The sequence below is a fragment of the Zalophus californianus genome, chromosome 8 (assembly GCF_009762305.2).
Source record: "Zalophus californianus isolate mZalCal1 chromosome 8, mZalCal1.pri.v2, whole genome shotgun sequence".
NCBI lineage: Eukaryota > Metazoa > Chordata > Mammalia > Carnivora > Otariidae > Zalophus > Zalophus californianus.
The window spans coordinates 16,239,383-16,256,239 of record NC_045602.1 but is presented as its reverse complement, the minus strand read 5'-3'; the positions used below and the strand labels follow the sequence as shown (position 1 = coordinate 16,256,239).

Sequence of the window (16,857 nt, the reverse complement as noted above, 5' to 3'; positions counted from 1 at the left end):
TGACTTGAAAATTAGGCTGAAGATTTTAGAGAATGCACTTTAGCAGGATACTTTAATGCAAAGTGACACCATCAAAGTGGCCTTTGAATGGGACATTATAATTTTTCTTTGTAAAAACAGATTGGAATGATAAGCAGAGCACCCCTACCCTAGAAAAAGAAGAATTGTTAGAGATTCGGATGGGCTAGTGAACAGATCATGGCACTGTATATTCATGGAACTGTATAAATAGAAATAATAGTAGGAGCTAGAGGGTTAAGAGTATTGAGGAAATCAGTCGGCTGAGGTCACGATCTCTGGGTGGTGGGATCAAGCCCCTTGTTGGGCTCTGCACTAGCCGTGGAGCCTGCTTAAGATTCTCTCTCCCCCCCATCCCTCCCCCTAAAAAAAGAGTATTGAAATCAAGACAGTATTAAAACACTGAATTCTTTCACTCTTTAGATTTTTTTATACATCAACACTGAGATAGTTACATAGACCTTGAATGAATGTGAGAATTTGATGTTAGTGGTTTTGGTGTATAAAAATGTTAAATTACACACTTTTAAGAAAGTACAGAACTGGACCTTGGGCAGTTAATGTTACGTAAAATCCCAAGAATATTATTGTGTACCCACTGTCTGTCAGGCATTGTTTTAGGTGCCATGTATCTAGCATGTAGGTAGGTGGATGTAATTTTGTGGCTCTTAACATTGGAAAGGGGACTGGAAAGTCATATAAATTATAATATGTATAATCTGGATGGTGGGAAATTCAACAACAACAATAAAAAGCTAGAGCAATGGGGACTGTAAGTAAAGGAGGAATGTTCTAATGGAATTCACTGTTCAGGATTATAACTCTCTTACTGCTCCTTGTCCTTATAACTCTTTTTGCCTTTAAATGCCTCTGTATAACTTGGCAACTTTGCACTGACAGTGTGTCCTTGGCATCATCTCTGCCTTGTGGTCTCGATTGTATATATAGCACTACTCTACATTGAGATGGTATATAGTAGCATAAAGCTGATGGTAGACTTTATTTGAGCTACTAAATCTGCGCTTTATGGTTTTCTATACATTTTTCTTTTTTAAAAGGACACTGTCAAGTACTTTTAAATGGTTATTTGTAGTAGCAATTTCCTGCTTGTATTTTTTGTTTCTATTGACTACCCTTTAATTTTTTGTTTGGAATGGAATATAAGCTAAAGAGGTTTTTTATTTGTTTCAAATGATCAAGATTAAAGTTCTAGGAAAAATAAATGTTTATTTCTATTTCTTCATGGTAAAATAATAGTATTTTATGGAGAATATTCCTTTACAATTTTTAAAATAATATGTAATTTGGATTTATTAGTTAACTGGGTTTTTTTTTTTAACTTCAAAAATTAATCAGTGTGTTAACTTCTTTAAGAAGGTTTTTTGGGGCTCTGGCTGGCTCAGTCAATAGAGCATTCAGCTCTTGATATCAGGGTTTTGTTTCAAGCCCCACCTTGTGCATAGAGTTTACTTTAAAAAAAGGGGGGGGGAGGTTTTCTTTACCTAGAGGTTTATACGACTTAATGCATTTTTTTATATAGTCCAACAAAAGAGGACTGATTTAACCCTCAGTGTTCCATTAACACAGCAGGTAAATTTCAGCCCAACTCTATTTCAGTGACTTAAAATCTGAGTTTGATAGCTATTTGTAATCTTGTTAATAAACTGGAAATTTTGTTGGTGGCTTTAGTGTTCTGGTGTTGATCCTAGTATGTATGACGTTACTTGCTATAATTGTGTTTTAAACTAAGCTTATAAGAACATACGACATTAGATGTTATCATTATGATTCAAATTAAACTGCCAAGAACAAATACAGGTTGATTTTTCTCATGTTTTCTAGTCTTTTCCCCCCAGATCCTATAGCCATACACACATTAAGTAAATGTGTGAGATTTCTCTTCCAATTTTAATTTCCTTTTATAACATATAGGAATTAGTGGTTAGTGGAATGAATATTTCTTGGTTGAATTTTTAGTTTAAGTAAACTCTTATTTGAGGAATGGCCTTGTCAAAAATATTTGCTGACCACAGCTGCTTTGTTGTAGGAGGCCTGACAAATGGTAGTGGTCGATATATCTCTGCAGCACCTGGAGCAGAAGCAAAATACCGAAGTGCTTCAAGCACTTCCAGTCTATTTAGCTCCAGCAGCCAGCTCTTTCCTCCTTCTCGGCTTCGGTATAATAGGTCTGATATTATGCCTTCTGGCCGAAGTAGATTATTGGAAGATTTCAGGAACAACCGTTTCCCAAACCTTCAACTTAGAGACTTGATTGGACACATAGTTGAGTTTTCTCAAGACCAGCATGGTTCTAGGTAGGTGATTATCATTTTTGCTTTGAAAATTACTGCCTTGTAAGAGCATAAATTTTTCTTGACTGGGGTCATTTAATCTGCATGGAAGTTGGAAGTTTTTAAAAAATAAATACCCGATACGGATTTTTTCTTTGATATTAGGACAAATGATAAAAATACAGGTTTTTAAATTATTTATGGTTTCCCAGTTTTCTATAATGAGAATATTTGTATAACAAATATATAGCAGTGCCTTTTTACTGGATTATTTTTATTACATTAACTGACTTTAATTTTCCTTTTAAAACTGCGCTGAATTACATTTGTGGACTTAAGTGTCCCTGATGTAGACTTTGTCTAAAAAAAAATATTAGAAAGTTAAATGCTTTTGTGTTCCTTTATAGATTTGTATTTGATGTGATGTGGGTTAAGTTGAAACATTTCACTTGTAACACATACATTAAATTTGAATTGTTTTTTCCTTTTATAGTTTTATCTCCCTATGTTTGAAAATTCTTAAGAGTAGCAAATCAACCTTGTATCACTCACAGTGGCTAAGAATTTATTTGTAAGAGCTTCTTTTATTATGCTCTAAACTTAGATATTATTTAGTAATACTATGAAAAAATATGTGAATAACCAATAAAATCTAATTTTTCTTCATTGATTATAATGCAACCAGAACTAACTTAAGTGTTAAACCTCTTTATGTCCAGACTTTTTGCCTAACTAGTAGTTATTTCAAATTAAGGTGTTCTACAGGGAAAAATTAATTAAGGTGTTATAAAGAAATGCTTCATAACTTTTGTCTTCTTTGCTTTAAATTGGCTGTTCACAGTACTAAATGCATTAGTACTATTTCTGGAAATAATTTTATGTGTATATATGTGGGGGCATGTAAATCTCAAGTCAGATTTTTACAGAAGCGTGTTTCTAGTGTGCTGTCATGGCATGTAAAATTTTTCTACATAGATTCATTCAACAAAAACTAGAGAGAGCTACTCCAGCTGAGCGACAGATGGTATTTAATGAAATTCTACAAGCAGCCTATCAATTAATGACAGATGTTTTTGGAAACTATGTTATACAGAAATTTTTTGAGGTAAGCACACATATATGTTTGTACGTCTATCCAACTATATGTTTTTAATGCTTAGAAAAATCCAGAAAGTTGGTAAGAGTCATTTTAATATAAAAATATATGAGCTTGGGAGGTGCCTGGATGGCTCAATCCATTGAGCATCCGTCTACCTTTAGCTCGGGTCATGGTCTCAGGGTCCTGGGATTGAGCCCCGCCTTGGACTCCCTGCTCACTGGGGAGTCTGCTTCTCCCTCTGCCCCTCCCCCTGCTTGTGCTCCCTCTCTGAAATAGATAAAATTTAAAATATATATATATATACACACACACACACACACACACACATATATATATATATATATGAACGAGCTTGGGAGAAAATATTTGCACATCCTCAACTACCTTAGTCATTAGGGAAATGCAGATCAAAACCACAGTGAGATTCTACTTTATATCTACTAGCATGGCTGTAATGAAAAAATAAAGGAAAATAACCAATGTTGGTGGGAATGTGGAGAAATTGGAAGCCTCATACATTAAACTGATAAGCATACATTGTTCGTAGGAATGTAAAATGGTGTAGCTGTTGTGAAAAACAATTTGGCAGTTCCTTAAAAAATAAACATAAAATTATCATACAACCCAGCAATTCCACTTCTATATATACACCCAAAATAATTGAAAACAGGGACTCCAAACACTAGTGTCTGTTTCAGCATTATTCACAATAGCCAAAAGATAGAAATAACCCAAAGGTCCAGCAGATGAATGGATAAACAAAATGTGATATATGCATACAATAGAATATTATTCAACCACAAGGAATGAATTTCTGTTAACATGCTACAACATGGATGAAGCTAAGTAAAATAAGCCAAATGTAAAAGGACAAACACCATAGAGTTTCACTTATATGAAATAACCTAGAATAGGCAAATTGATAGGGACATAAAGTAGATTGGGGCTTGCCAGGTATTGGGGGAAGTGGGAAGTTACTGCTTAATGCATACGGTATTTTTGTTTGAGACAACAGGGAAGATTTGGAAACACTCTGTGATGATGATAGCACAACATTGTGAATATAATTAATGCCAGTGAATTATGCACTTAAAAATAGTGAAAATGGCATTTTATACTATATATTTTATCACAAAAATAGTTTTAAAACACATGGGCCTACTTTAAATGAGAAGTTTAATACTAACCTGATTAACATTTGAAAATATAAAGCATTGGGAGTAAGTCGTAGGTGAAGAAATTAATAATAATATAGTCCTTTTGATTTTGTTAGATGTCGTGTATTTTGTGATTTAGCTAATTTTCAGTTTATAACTAAGTTTCTGTATTGTAGCCTGGCTTAAGTTTCCTGCACAGTTAACATCAGAATATAGTTGAGAATTATCTGGTCTGAATGTATGGCTCAGAAGTTAAAGATGAAGAGATTGTTTAAAATGAAGAGTAAAGATGTTTATTTTAAAAAGAATAACAGATGGTTAATGTATTAGTAACAAGGAAGTTTTAGATAGTGAGACTTAACCCCACAAACAAGCAGCACAGTTATTTCAGGCTGCTTTGGATGTATCTTTATTAGCTTTTACCTAAATCCTCCTTCCTACATGATTACCAAATGTGATGTTTTTAAAATACAGTGAAGAGGCTGCAAGAAGCGGGTTATTCAGGTTTAACAAAATAATATGGTTATTTTTATTAATATTAATTTTTTTCCATCAGTTTGGGAGTTTGGATCAAAAATTAGCCCTCGCTACTCGTATTCGTGGTCATGTTCTGCCTTTAGCCTTGCAGATGTATGGCTGCCGTGTTATTCAGAAAGCATTGGAGTCTATTTCATCTGACCAGCAGGTAATTGTAAGTTAAGACAAAATTTTTGTATTTTATTCGGTTTTTAAATTACTACTTTATTATGTTAGAATGTTAGAGTGAAACATTAAATATTTCCACAGTTAGAATAAAATACTTTAAAAAATCTGTCTCAAACAGTACATTATTAATTGTTATACAGTGGATCTTTGTTCTGTCCTCTTCATTTTCTTCAGCATCTTTTCATCTTTAAATGAAGATATTTGAGTGCCTCCTGTGTGGTAAGCAGAATGCTAAATGATGGGTATTTTTGCTACACTTGCTTATTTGATTTTCTGTAGTATCAGGAATACCTTTTAGTATTTCCAAAGTGTATTTGGATTGTACTTATATTTCTATCATAAGAATAAAAAAATTTTTCATTGAGTAGAGTGCTCTTTATTTTTAAGTTTTATTTTAATTCCAGTTAACACAAATGTGGAACGCTTCATGGATTTGTGTGTCATCTGTGTGCAGACACCATGCTAATCTTTGTACCATTCCCATTTTGGTATATATGCTTCCAAAGCGAGCATAAGAATAAAAATTTTAAAACCAGTTGCATTCCTATATGCCAGTTAAAAATTATATAAAGTTCTTAAAAATTTCACTGAGTAGGAAAAGTAACCTAAGAATTCTATTAACAAAATTCACAGTTTTTAAGAGGAAAGAGAACACATATAAATGGGAGTATACCATATTCTTGTATGAAAAAGTCTATTAAAATTGGGAATTAAAACTGATCAGAATAATTTTTAAAATTACTTGAATTAGACAAGAATATTAAGAGGATGAGGATAAATGCTGATCTGCTAGTTTTTTAAAATGTGAAGCATCACTAGTGTGGCTCTTGTAGCAGATTAAGCAGACTTTAGAAATGAAATTTGTAACCCAAATAGATACTATTTCATATATATATAACTAGTTTATGTATTAAATGAAACTTAAAGGAAATAATTATTTCTTAAAAGGCATTGGTAATTAGTAAAATTGGAAAGAGATCACATTTGATTCTCTACCCACATAGATTATTGTATAATAAATTGCAGAATGAAAAACAGTAATAACATTTATATGGTTATGTGTGTGTTTATGTGTAAAAATTTGTGAGAAGAAACAGTATTACTTCTTTGGAGGAAATACTGAGTAGAATAATTGGAGATATGTTACAATGGAAAGATCAACAGATTTTGATTATTGTCGACATATCTCCTCTACCATAAGCCTCAAGCTGGTTTAGATACTTTAAAGATATTTTAAAGAATGTGATCTTGGGTGCCTGGGTGGCTCAGTTGGTTAAGCGCCTGTCTTCGGATCGGAGTCCTGGGATCGAGTCTTGTGTGGGGCTCCCTACTCAGCAGGGAGTCTGCTTCTCCCTCTACCCCTCCGCCTTGCTCGTGATATCTCTCTCTGTCTTTCTCTCTCTCAAATGAATAAATAAAATCTTTAAAAACAATGAGATTTTGCCATTTGCAATAACACGGGTGGACCTAGAAGGCATTATACTAAGTGAAATAAGTCAAAGGAAGGACAGATACCTTTGATTTCACTTACATGTGGAATCTGATAAACAGAAGAAACACTCTTAAATACAGGGAATAAGCTCTTGGTTGCCGGGGGGGGTGGGGTGGGTGGCAGGTGGGGGAGGCAACAGGTGAAGGGAATTAAGAGGTATAAACTTTCAGTTATAAAATAAAAAGTCATGGAAATGAAAAATACAGCATAGGGAATATAGTCAGTAATGTAATAACGTTTTATGGTGACTCTACTTTTCGTGGTGAGCAACGTGTAGTGTGTATAATTGTTGAATCACCATGTTGCACACCTGAAACTGTCAGTTATACTTCAGTAATAAATAATAAAGATATCTTAAATGTCTTTAATATTTGAAAATATAAATCACTGGGAATAAGCCTTACGTGAACCTGTAACTGAATAATGGTATTTTTTGGATTCTTTAGAATATTTTATTTTTTTGTTTAGTTTATAGCTAAACATCTGTGTTATATCTTGGCTTAATTCCTCTAGAATTATATCAGTATGTAGTTGAGAGTTCTTTGGGTGAGAGAGACTTTAAATGTGTGTACTCCATTTCTTCACAATACTATTTCCTATTGTACTAATAAGGCACACAGATTATCTTGTGCCTACCTGTATTTTTCTCTAAGGATTAAGGTGTTTGTTTAATAAAGGCTTAACAAATTTATTTTAAAAAATGATGATCACTAGCTAGAAGAAAACGCAGTTAGTAAATAAACCTTACTGTAAATAAGCTTAACCTTATTAGTGAGCAAAGAAACAAAGAAAAGGGGTCATTTTTGCCGGTTAAACCAGCAAAAATCTAAAATTTCCCTAGAATTCATTTCCAAAGAGGCGCCTAGATGGCTAGGTCAGTTAAGTGTCCCACTTTTGATTTCACTCAGGTCATGGTCTGATGGTTGTGAGATCAAGCTCCACGTGGCTCCCTCTCTGCCTGCCCCTCCCCCCCCACTTGCATGCACTCTAAATAAGTAACTTTTAAAAATTAAAAATTTATTTTTTTGAGGTAAGGGGGGTTGCTAAGTAGAGAAAAAGTGGAGAATTCTGAATTATATATATTGTCAGCTGAGAAAGGAGTAGAAGGTGTATACAGTGAAGAGAGTTGTTTAAATACGGCAAATTTAGCATCACTAGGTTACTTTTCAGCAAGTGTCATTTATATTACAATCCTGCAAAAATGTTTTGCTAATACCATCGTTGGCTTCTGGGGGTGGCAGATTTTAAACTCTGATATCTAAAAAATTGCAAAGAAACTTTTAGTGTACTTTTGTACTCTATTTTTAATCCTGATAGCTTGTTGATGAGGTAATTTTTTAAATGTCATCTTTTTGCAGAGTGAAATGGTAAAGGAGCTAGATGGTCATGTACTCAAATGTGTGAAAGATCAGAATGGAAACCATGTTGTGCAAAAATGTATTGAATGTGTTCAGCCACAGTCACTACAGTTCATCATTGATGCTTTCAAAGGACAAGTAAGATTGATTTTTGGCTTCTCATTAGTTAGCAGGGCATTCTTTTAGAATTTGAGCATTAACACATTTTTCATAAGTCACAAGATATATAATACCCAGTACTGTCATACAAACATAGGAGACAAAACAGTAAATATACAATGATTTCTACCTCTTTCATAGAGTACATCAATAGATAGCTTCAATTTTTTTGAAGCTGAAAACTGTAGAAATAGTTTAATACTACTTTAGGATCACAGCTCTTAGAATTATGAACCCAGCAGTGTTTTCCAAATTTTTGAGAAGGAAAGGAACGAAGACTTCAGATCCTTTAGTATAAAACACAGAAAATAAGTATCAATTTGTAACTAATACATAGTAATAAATACCTGCTAATTATATTGTGCACTACCCTCACCTTGCAGTCTGTTTGTTTTCATTATTACATGCCCTCCATCTTCTGGTTTGGTATCTTTTGATCAAAATGTCTGTTATCTCCTGGGGTGCCTGGGTGGCTGTCAGTTAACATCCTACTCTTGGTTTCAGCTCAGGTCATGATCTTGAGGTTATGGGATCGAGCCCCACGTTGGGCAGTGCTCAGTGTGGAGTCTGCTTCAGATTCTCTCTCCCTATCCCTCTCATTCTCTCTCTCAAATAAATAAAATCTTAAAAAAAAAAAGAGGGGTGCCTGGGTGGCTCAGTCAGGTGTCTGCCTTCAGCTTGGGTCGTGATCCTGGGGTCCTGGGATCAAGACCCGCATTGATTGGGCTCCCTGCTCAGCGGAGAGCCTGCTTCTCTCGCTCCCACTGCTTGTGTGTTCGATCTCTCCCTTTCTCTCTCTCTGTCAAATAAATAAAATCTTTTTTTTTAAAAAGAGCAAGAAAAGAAAATATCTGTTAGCTCCTAAATTGAGCACCCTGCTTTCCAGTCTTTACTAACAGGGTGGTGGTCTTACTGAAGGTGACTCCCCACCCTTCTATTTTAAAGAAATTCAGCATGTCATCAGGAACCTGTCTGCCTCATAGAGCTTTCCAAAAATGTCAGATAATGGAAATGTATTTCTTCCAATTGTTTTAAGGTGTTTGTACTTTCAACTCATCCTTATGGCTGCAGAGTGATCCAGCGCATCCTAGAGCATTGTACTGCAGAGCAGACCTTACCTATCTTAGAAGAACTCCACCAACATACAGAGCAGTTGGTACAGGTATAAATTCCCTAATAGTTTTAAATGTTTATGTATTTTTGAAAATGCTTCAAAACATAGGCAAATATTATTTATTGTTAAGTTTAGGGAAATATAACTTATTCCTAAATTAACACACTGTAGAAACACATAGACAAAAAGCTTGGTATGTTCTCCTGACTATATACTGCTGAATTTTTAGAAAAAATAATTAACATCTTTTTAAAGAATAATTCTTAACAAATGACTTAAGGAAAGTAATTTTTAAATATCTGTACTTAGGATCAGTATGGCAATTACGTTATTCAGCATGTACTGGAACATGGTCGACCTGAAGACAAAAGCAAAATTGTTTCTGAAATCAGAGGAAAAGTCTTAGCCCTGAGTCAACACAAATTTGCCAGGTATTGCAGTATTTTCAAATTCCAGGGGTCAGTTCTTGTAACTCTTTGGGTTTTATCAGTAAACAAAGAAATGCATGTAGACTATAGCATTAGAACATAATCTTTCTTGGGGTACCTGGGTGGCTCAGTGGGTTAAGTGTCTGCCTTTGCCTCAGGTCATGATCCCAGCGTCATGGGATTTGAGTCCTGCATCGTGTTGTGGCTGAACAAGGAGCCTGCTTCTCTCTCTGCCTGCCATTCCCTCAGCTTGTGCTTGTTCTCTCTCTCTCTGACAAATTTTTAAATAAATAAAATTTTGAAAATAAAAATTAAAAAAATAATAACCATAATCTTTCTGAACATTCCTTTTATTCTTACATGACAAATTGGTTTGCCCACATATATTCCATTTTTAAAGTCTGTATTCAGAAAGTGATTTGTCTCCCCAAACCTGTCAATGCAAATTCTTAGTGCATGTTAATGAAAATCTCAGACTTAATAATGACCTGATTTCCTCCTTTTTGAATTACAATCATTATTTTAAGAGGCATATAATTAAACCTGAGGGTATCCAGTCTGGGTTCCTCTGTGATACTAATTTCTGTTTTAAAGGTAAAGGGTAAGAGAATTAAAAGAGAATACCATCTTGACTCTTATATCTTCAGATGTGTTTAGCAAATTCTTTCAAAACCAAGGATATTTTGCTATAAAGAAAAAAGTAACAATACAGGGCGCCTAGGTGGCACAGTTGGTTAAGCATCCGACTCTTTGTTTTGGCCGAGGTTGTGATCTCAGCGTCAAGATCAAGTCCCGAGTTGGTCTCTGTGTGCAGCCCGGAGTCCAGTTGGGTTTCTCTCTCCCTCTCTTTCTACCCCTCCTCCCCCTGCATGGGGGTGGGCCCTCTTGCTCTCAAATAAATAAATCTTTAAAGAAAAAAGTAACAAAATAACTTTTTGGGGGTGCCTGGGTGGCTCAGTTGGTTAGGCATCTGCCTTTGGCTCAGGTCATGATCCTGGGCTCTCTGCTCAGTGGGGAGTCTGCTGTTCCTGCTCCCTCTGCCTCCCCACCCCACTCCTCCTCCCTCCCTCCCTCCCAAATAAATAAATAAATAAATACATCTTTTAGGGCGCCTGGGTGGCTCAGACGGTTAAGCGTCTGCCTTCGGCTCAGGTCGTGATCCCACGGTCCTGGGATCGAATCCCACATCGCTCGCTCGCTCGCTCGCTCTCTCTGTCTCTTATGAATAAATAAAATCTTTAAAAAAAAATCTTTTAAATAACTTTCTGTGTATATACTTAATTTTTAGCAACGTAGTAGAAAAGTGTGTTACTCATGCCTCCCGTGCCGAGAGAGCTTTACTGATTGACGAAGTTTGCTGCCAGAATGATGGTCCTCACAGTGCCTTATACACCATGATGAAGGACCAGTATGCCAATTACGTGGTTCAGAAGATGATTGATATGGCTGAACCTGCTCAGAGAAAGATAATCATGCACAAGGTAATATAGTTTATAGCACTTAAAATAGATGATTCAATATGTGTGACTTTCAGGCTACAATTTTAGCTTTCTAGGTTTTAATTTCCTCTTTTGTTGTAACTGGAGAAAAAAATCTAAATCAGTGGATAGACAAATGTAGGTATGGTGTACTGTTTCATTAAATTCCTAAAGTCTCAAAATCACATCCATTTCTCATCTGTTTACCTATCTTTACTTTAGCATTGCCCATCCCTATCTTATTTAAATATATTTGGTTTGCCATATACATGGGTTGAACATTAATTTTAAAATCTAATTAGGTTGGGCGCCTGGGTGGCTCAGTTGGTTAGGCGACTGCCTTCGGCTCAGGTCATGATCCTGGAGTCCCGGGGTCGAGTCCCACATCGGGCTCCCTGCTCAGCGGGGAGTCTGCTTCTCCCTCTGACCCTCTTCCCTCTTGTGCTCTCTATCTCTCATTCTCTCTCTCTCAAATAAATAAATAAAATCTTTAAAAAAAAAATCTAATTAGGTTTTCTCGCTAACCCAATACATTTTCCTAAAGAGAGAATTTATTTTGATTTGATTGGGTTTTTTTTTTTAAACAAGCTGTTTGCTCCCTAGAATCTAATGATTCTTTTAAACGACGTTAATTTCCATGGGAAAACTGTTAAAAAGAATACTGGAAGAAATATTAAATACCCAATCTTTCTCTAAATCAGTTCATTTAAGAAACAGGACAAGGGATGCCTTGGTGGCTCAGTTGGCTAAACGTCTGCCTTCGGCTCAGGGTATGATCCCGGGGTCCTGGGATCGAGTCCCATGTCAGGCTCCCTGCTTGGCATGGAGTCTGCTTCTCCCTCTGCACCTCACCCTTGTCATGCTCTCTCTGTCTCTCTCACTCTCTCAAGTAAATAACATCTTAAAAAAGAACTGGACATACAACTTCTTTGGACCTCTTGTCATATAAAGAGAAATATAAATTTTTTTACTTTTTAAAAATATTTCTGCTTAAAAAATATATGACTTAACAAAAATTGTCATTCTTATTTTTAATAACTACATTATTTAACCAATATCATTTATGATATTCGGATTGTTTCTAGTTCTTTAACTGTCATAAGCAGTGCTGTATATGAATGTCTTTGCATAATTACCTGTTTTTGTAGAAGGAAACACCTAAATAAATTCTTAGGTGTTTCCGGAATTGCTGGTTCAAAGTATGTAAACATTTTACGTGTTGGTAGATACTGCCAGGTTGCTCTAAAAAAATCTGTACACGTTTGCACATCTACCAGAATATAAGAAGAATGCCTGTTTTGTCATCATCTCATCAGTACCAGTTGTTATTCCTTATAAAATTTTTTGCCAGTCTAGGGCACCTGGGTGGCTCAGTCGGTTAAGCATCTGTCTTCAGCTCAGGTCATGATCCCAGGGTCCTTGGATCGAGCCCCACGTTGGGCTCCCTGCTTAGGGGGGAGCCTGCTTCTCCCTCTCCCTCTTCCCCTCCCCTGACGTGCTCGCTCGCTCTCCCTCTTTCTCATAAATGAGTAAAATCTTAAAAAATTTTTTTTTGCCAGTCTGGGTGGAAAGAATGATATGATTCTTTTATTTGCATTTTAAAAAGTATTAGATACTGAACAATTTAAATGTATTAGGCATCACATATCTGATTGCTCATTCATGTCTTTTGCTCCATTTTTATTGAATTTTTATCCAGCAGACTTGAGGTAGAAAATTCTCCCTTCATCAACTTTTTAAGAACTTAGTAGTTAACTAGTGATGCTTTCCTGCTGTGTTTGGAGCCCCTCTGCTATTTGCATTTGTAATAGTTTAGAAGTAACAACCGGTTTGTTTATTCATTGAACAATTTTGAGAGTAGAAGTTTGGAGAGATTCAGTAGAATGAACTGCTTTTGCAAACAACTTTCTTTAAAGAATTGGAATATTAAAATCCACTTTCTTTAAAGAATTTGAATATTAAAATCCAATTATTCTTCTAAATCACTGATATTGAGTGATTTTTTTTAAGAAACCAGAAACTAAAATAATTAAGTTTACTAAGCAGATTATTTGTTTTTCAGATTCGACCTCACATTACTACTTTGCGCAAATACACATATGGGAAGCATATACTGGCCAAGTTGGAAAAATATTATTTGAAAAATAGCCCAGATCTAGGGCCTATAGGAGGACCACCAAATGGAATGCTGTAAAGGGAAAAGAGAAAGAAGATGATATAACCATGTGAAAAGAACGTTTCTTTTGTGAATTATCAAAACACAACTCAACCATGAATCTTCAAAATTTTTTTTAAAGCAAAACTATTTATTGACTTTATTCATCCATTTGTAAATTTTTTAAGGTTCTTGTGTATATTTGGGGGGTGGGGGTGGTGAATTATAAATTATATTCAGCCCTGAGTGGAGACCTATCAGATTGGATTGCTGGCAAAGCACAGAATGCCTGTATATGATGTAACTATCAAAAAAAAAAAGCTGTCACATATTTTGTAAATTTTTACCTTGTAAAGTCACAAAAATAGTTTTTAAAGGAAAAAGTACAGTATTCTTTTAATAAACTGGCTTGCAGTCTGGTAGGTCTATGGACCCCATAGCACAACAGGTTTATAGAGATGTATATAGAAATATAGTCCTTATTTTTTTTTTTGTCCTCTGTGTGAAGCCTTTTATAACCAATTAACAATCAACTGCATAAATATTAATATTTTAAAAAGAAAGTTAAGTTGTATTTTGGTAATTCACAAACTTATCATGCAAGTAAAAACTCGGCAAGTAAGACAAGAATTAAATGATTTGAGATGAAAAGAACTTACATTATTTACAGTGGATGTGATTTTAATACAAATACTGCCCTAAAACGTCTCTGGCAATGTATAGAAGTATTGTATATACTTACATATGTAATTGTTGTAAGAGGTAGAAAAAAAACAAAATCATGGTGACACTTCCATTCAGTTAAATGCACTAATTGAAAAGTTAAGTCCCTTTTTAACTTTTCAGTTTGGTTTGCAATCTGAGAAAGAGTGGAAATTTGTATATTGTTTTGCTTATAGAATTACAAGGACATGTTGAGGAAGTGTTGAGCTTTATTTTGCTTTTTCATAGTAGATTTTGAGAAAGTAGGAACCAGATAGAGGTGAAAGGGGCCACTGAAAAGTGAATTTGATAGCTCAACATTTAAGCATGACTGCATATTCAGATAGCTTTTTTTGCTTCCTATAAATATATGCATTGTGTGTGTAGTAATAGATGTAAGTTTACACTTTGAAAGCCAATCTTGTTTCAATGTTTATTATAAAAGCCTTGCTAATTTAGTAGTGATGCTTTCCTTGGTTGTACAGGTGTACATTTGTAAACCTTCATGCTGTAAATGGAATTTGTTTTATCTCTTTGGGAAACATTTGCATTTTAGTGTACATTTATGTCCCTGCCCTCTTTGACCTGGCATATAGTGTTGTATAATGTAAATTTATTTCTCCAAATCGAGAGTGATTTTTTAAAAATTTTTTATCTTTATATGGTTTCACAAGTATGAACCAGCTTTCTTTTTATTATTGTGGGAAACATTTTCTTTTATAACATAGTTGTTGACTCTGTTAATATGGACATACTAGGATTTGGATCACTTTCAAGAAGTCAGGGTATTGTGCATAATAAGAAAGTGTTGGACTGAGATGTTTGGTTACCATGGAGGCCAATGCTTTTTCCATCTTATTAAATGTGATGTGACTTTTTTCTTTGTACAGAAGAGTACTGTATTTTTGAATAGCCTATTCCCAAGTAAGAGCAAATCTGTATGATAACATTTTTTTCTCTGAAAGACATAACAGTAACATGATGTACATTTACAAGCGGCCTTATGTACATTTCCCAACAATCTTTTTAAGGCAAAATTGTGACCATATGTGTATAATTAAAATCGTTTTTAATCCTTTGCCTATGAAAATATTTTGGAAAAAAAAAACTTGCTTTGTATATTCAGTTTCTGAAAGATAAAGAAAGTGCTTTGTATTTTGTTGAAGTCAGTATTTTGTATAAAACCATTTATGTTGACCCACTTCTGTTTAGTGCTGAAAACGAATGAACCATGCTATCTCCTTCGATTGAACATGTAAGGGATTTTTTATTGGAAGTCTGCAGAAGAAAATCATTCTTCTGAGCACAATATTGAATATAAAGGTTTTATCACTTAGCTGTTCCTATCATGAGCCTAAAAATAATGGCATAAAGTTTGGGGTGCCAGGCATACTTTTTCTTGTTTGATGTTGAGTTACTCTAGTTTTCTAACCCAACATTCCATGTTGAGTCCACTAAATCCAACCACTTGTCACTGTCCCCTCTCATCATAGTCCTACTGGTTCATCAGCATGTCCCAGTCACAGAGGCAGTGCTTTTCCCCTTACATATAACGCTGCTCTTTCACCCCGTCCTACTTTGTTTTGCCAGCCTCAGAGTGTCTTGGCCCCGTGTCGAAATTTGTTTCCAGTATCAGCTCATGGTTGTGAGCTGATCATGATCCAAGTTGTTCTTGTTGGAGATTGATAAGTGACTTTCCTGGATTTGCACAGTTGAATTCCTGGTTTTCCTTTTTCCTACCCTCTGTTGGCACAGGCAGTTATCTCTGCAACTTTAGAGAGCCCTAGGGGATGGCTGGGAAAGAGAACCTTTCTAGGGTTTTGATGTTCCCGTGTGTCCCAGTATTGACAGCCCCATCTTCCCAATACTTTGGGGCCTGTTCTAGAAGAATATCTATTGTAGAAATTTTATGGTCTGCCATTTTGGTGTCCACCTCTCTGATTCCACCATTTAATAAGTTGGCATGGAATTTTGCTAAAATCTGAACATCACATTTCAGAATAAAGAAACTTTAATTGGGCAGAACCACTTAGACTTTACTCTTGAGTGTCTCCTTTTGATATGGATTGTTTCTGGACCAGTTTGTCTAAGTCCTGGCTCTTCTTGGTTCATATGAAATAATGTTATCTTCACTTTGTATATTATGTATAAATTAGAAAATGAAAAATGTGTGAATAACCTTGTATGAAATAAACCTGGTCTTGTGTTTTTCTCTAGCTAAAATACCCTTCTGTACCTCAATTATAATTCAGATTGCCCATTCAAGTTTACTCTGATTTAAGGAAAAGCAAACATTTTTATCACATGGATGCTAATCTGGGGCTACTGATTACTCTGATGGTATTCCTATCTTTTGATTAGTATTTAGGATCTCTGTCTAATTACATAGAGTGATTACACACTTCATAGGATTAAACTTTCAGCCTGTTTCCTTGATATTTCTTCAAGGTTATTTTGAGGATTAAATCAAATCACTTACCTTTACCTATAGGTGTTTGTCTCCTTTCCACATGAACTTCCAGAGACAGTGTTGTCTGAAGGAGAATACAGTTTGGGTTCAGGCATGGATTTGAAGTTTACCTCCCAATTCACAACCTTGTGAACTTGGGTATGTTAACTCCACCTGTCCCATGGATGAGTACTATTTAGGTCACTGAGTTTAAGAATTGAGAGGATCTTAAAAAGGTACGTAGAACCCAAT

At 35.1% G+C, this 16,857-nt stretch overlaps 1 protein-coding gene and 1 non-coding gene across 8 annotated transcripts in view; one reads left to right on the top strand and one right to left on the bottom strand.

Moving 5' to 3' along the window:
- The window catches only part of PUM2 (pumilio RNA binding family member 2), a 102,906-nt gene extending 86,527 nt beyond the window's left edge, over positions 1-16,379 (top strand). For 4 of the 7 annotated variants that reach the window (XM_027623700.2, XM_027623698.2, XM_027623696.2 and 1 more), the window contains 8 exons: positions 2,066-2,333; positions 3,285-3,414; positions 5,122-5,256; positions 8,121-8,258; positions 9,316-9,441; positions 9,703-9,824; positions 11,110-11,302; positions 13,362-16,379. In XM_027623700.2, coding sequence (XP_027479501.1) covers positions 2,066-2,333; positions 3,285-3,414; positions 5,122-5,256; positions 8,121-8,258; positions 9,316-9,441; positions 9,703-9,824; positions 11,110-11,302; positions 13,362-13,493 — 1,244 coding nt within the window. In that variant the 3' untranslated portion in view covers positions 13,494-16,379. The remainder of the gene's footprint in view (positions 1-2,065; positions 2,334-3,284; positions 3,415-5,121; positions 5,257-8,120; positions 8,259-9,315; positions 9,442-9,702; positions 9,825-11,109; positions 11,303-13,361) is intronic. The other 3 variants (XM_027623697.2, XM_027623702.2, XM_027623699.2) reach the window with 1 other exon arrangement.
- On the bottom strand, positions 5,680-5,783 carry LOC113938797. Its single transcript, XR_003525002.1, has one exon. It is a non-coding gene; the product is annotated as a U6 spliceosomal RNA (small nuclear RNA).
- Positions 16,380-16,857: the final 478 nt, after the last annotated feature.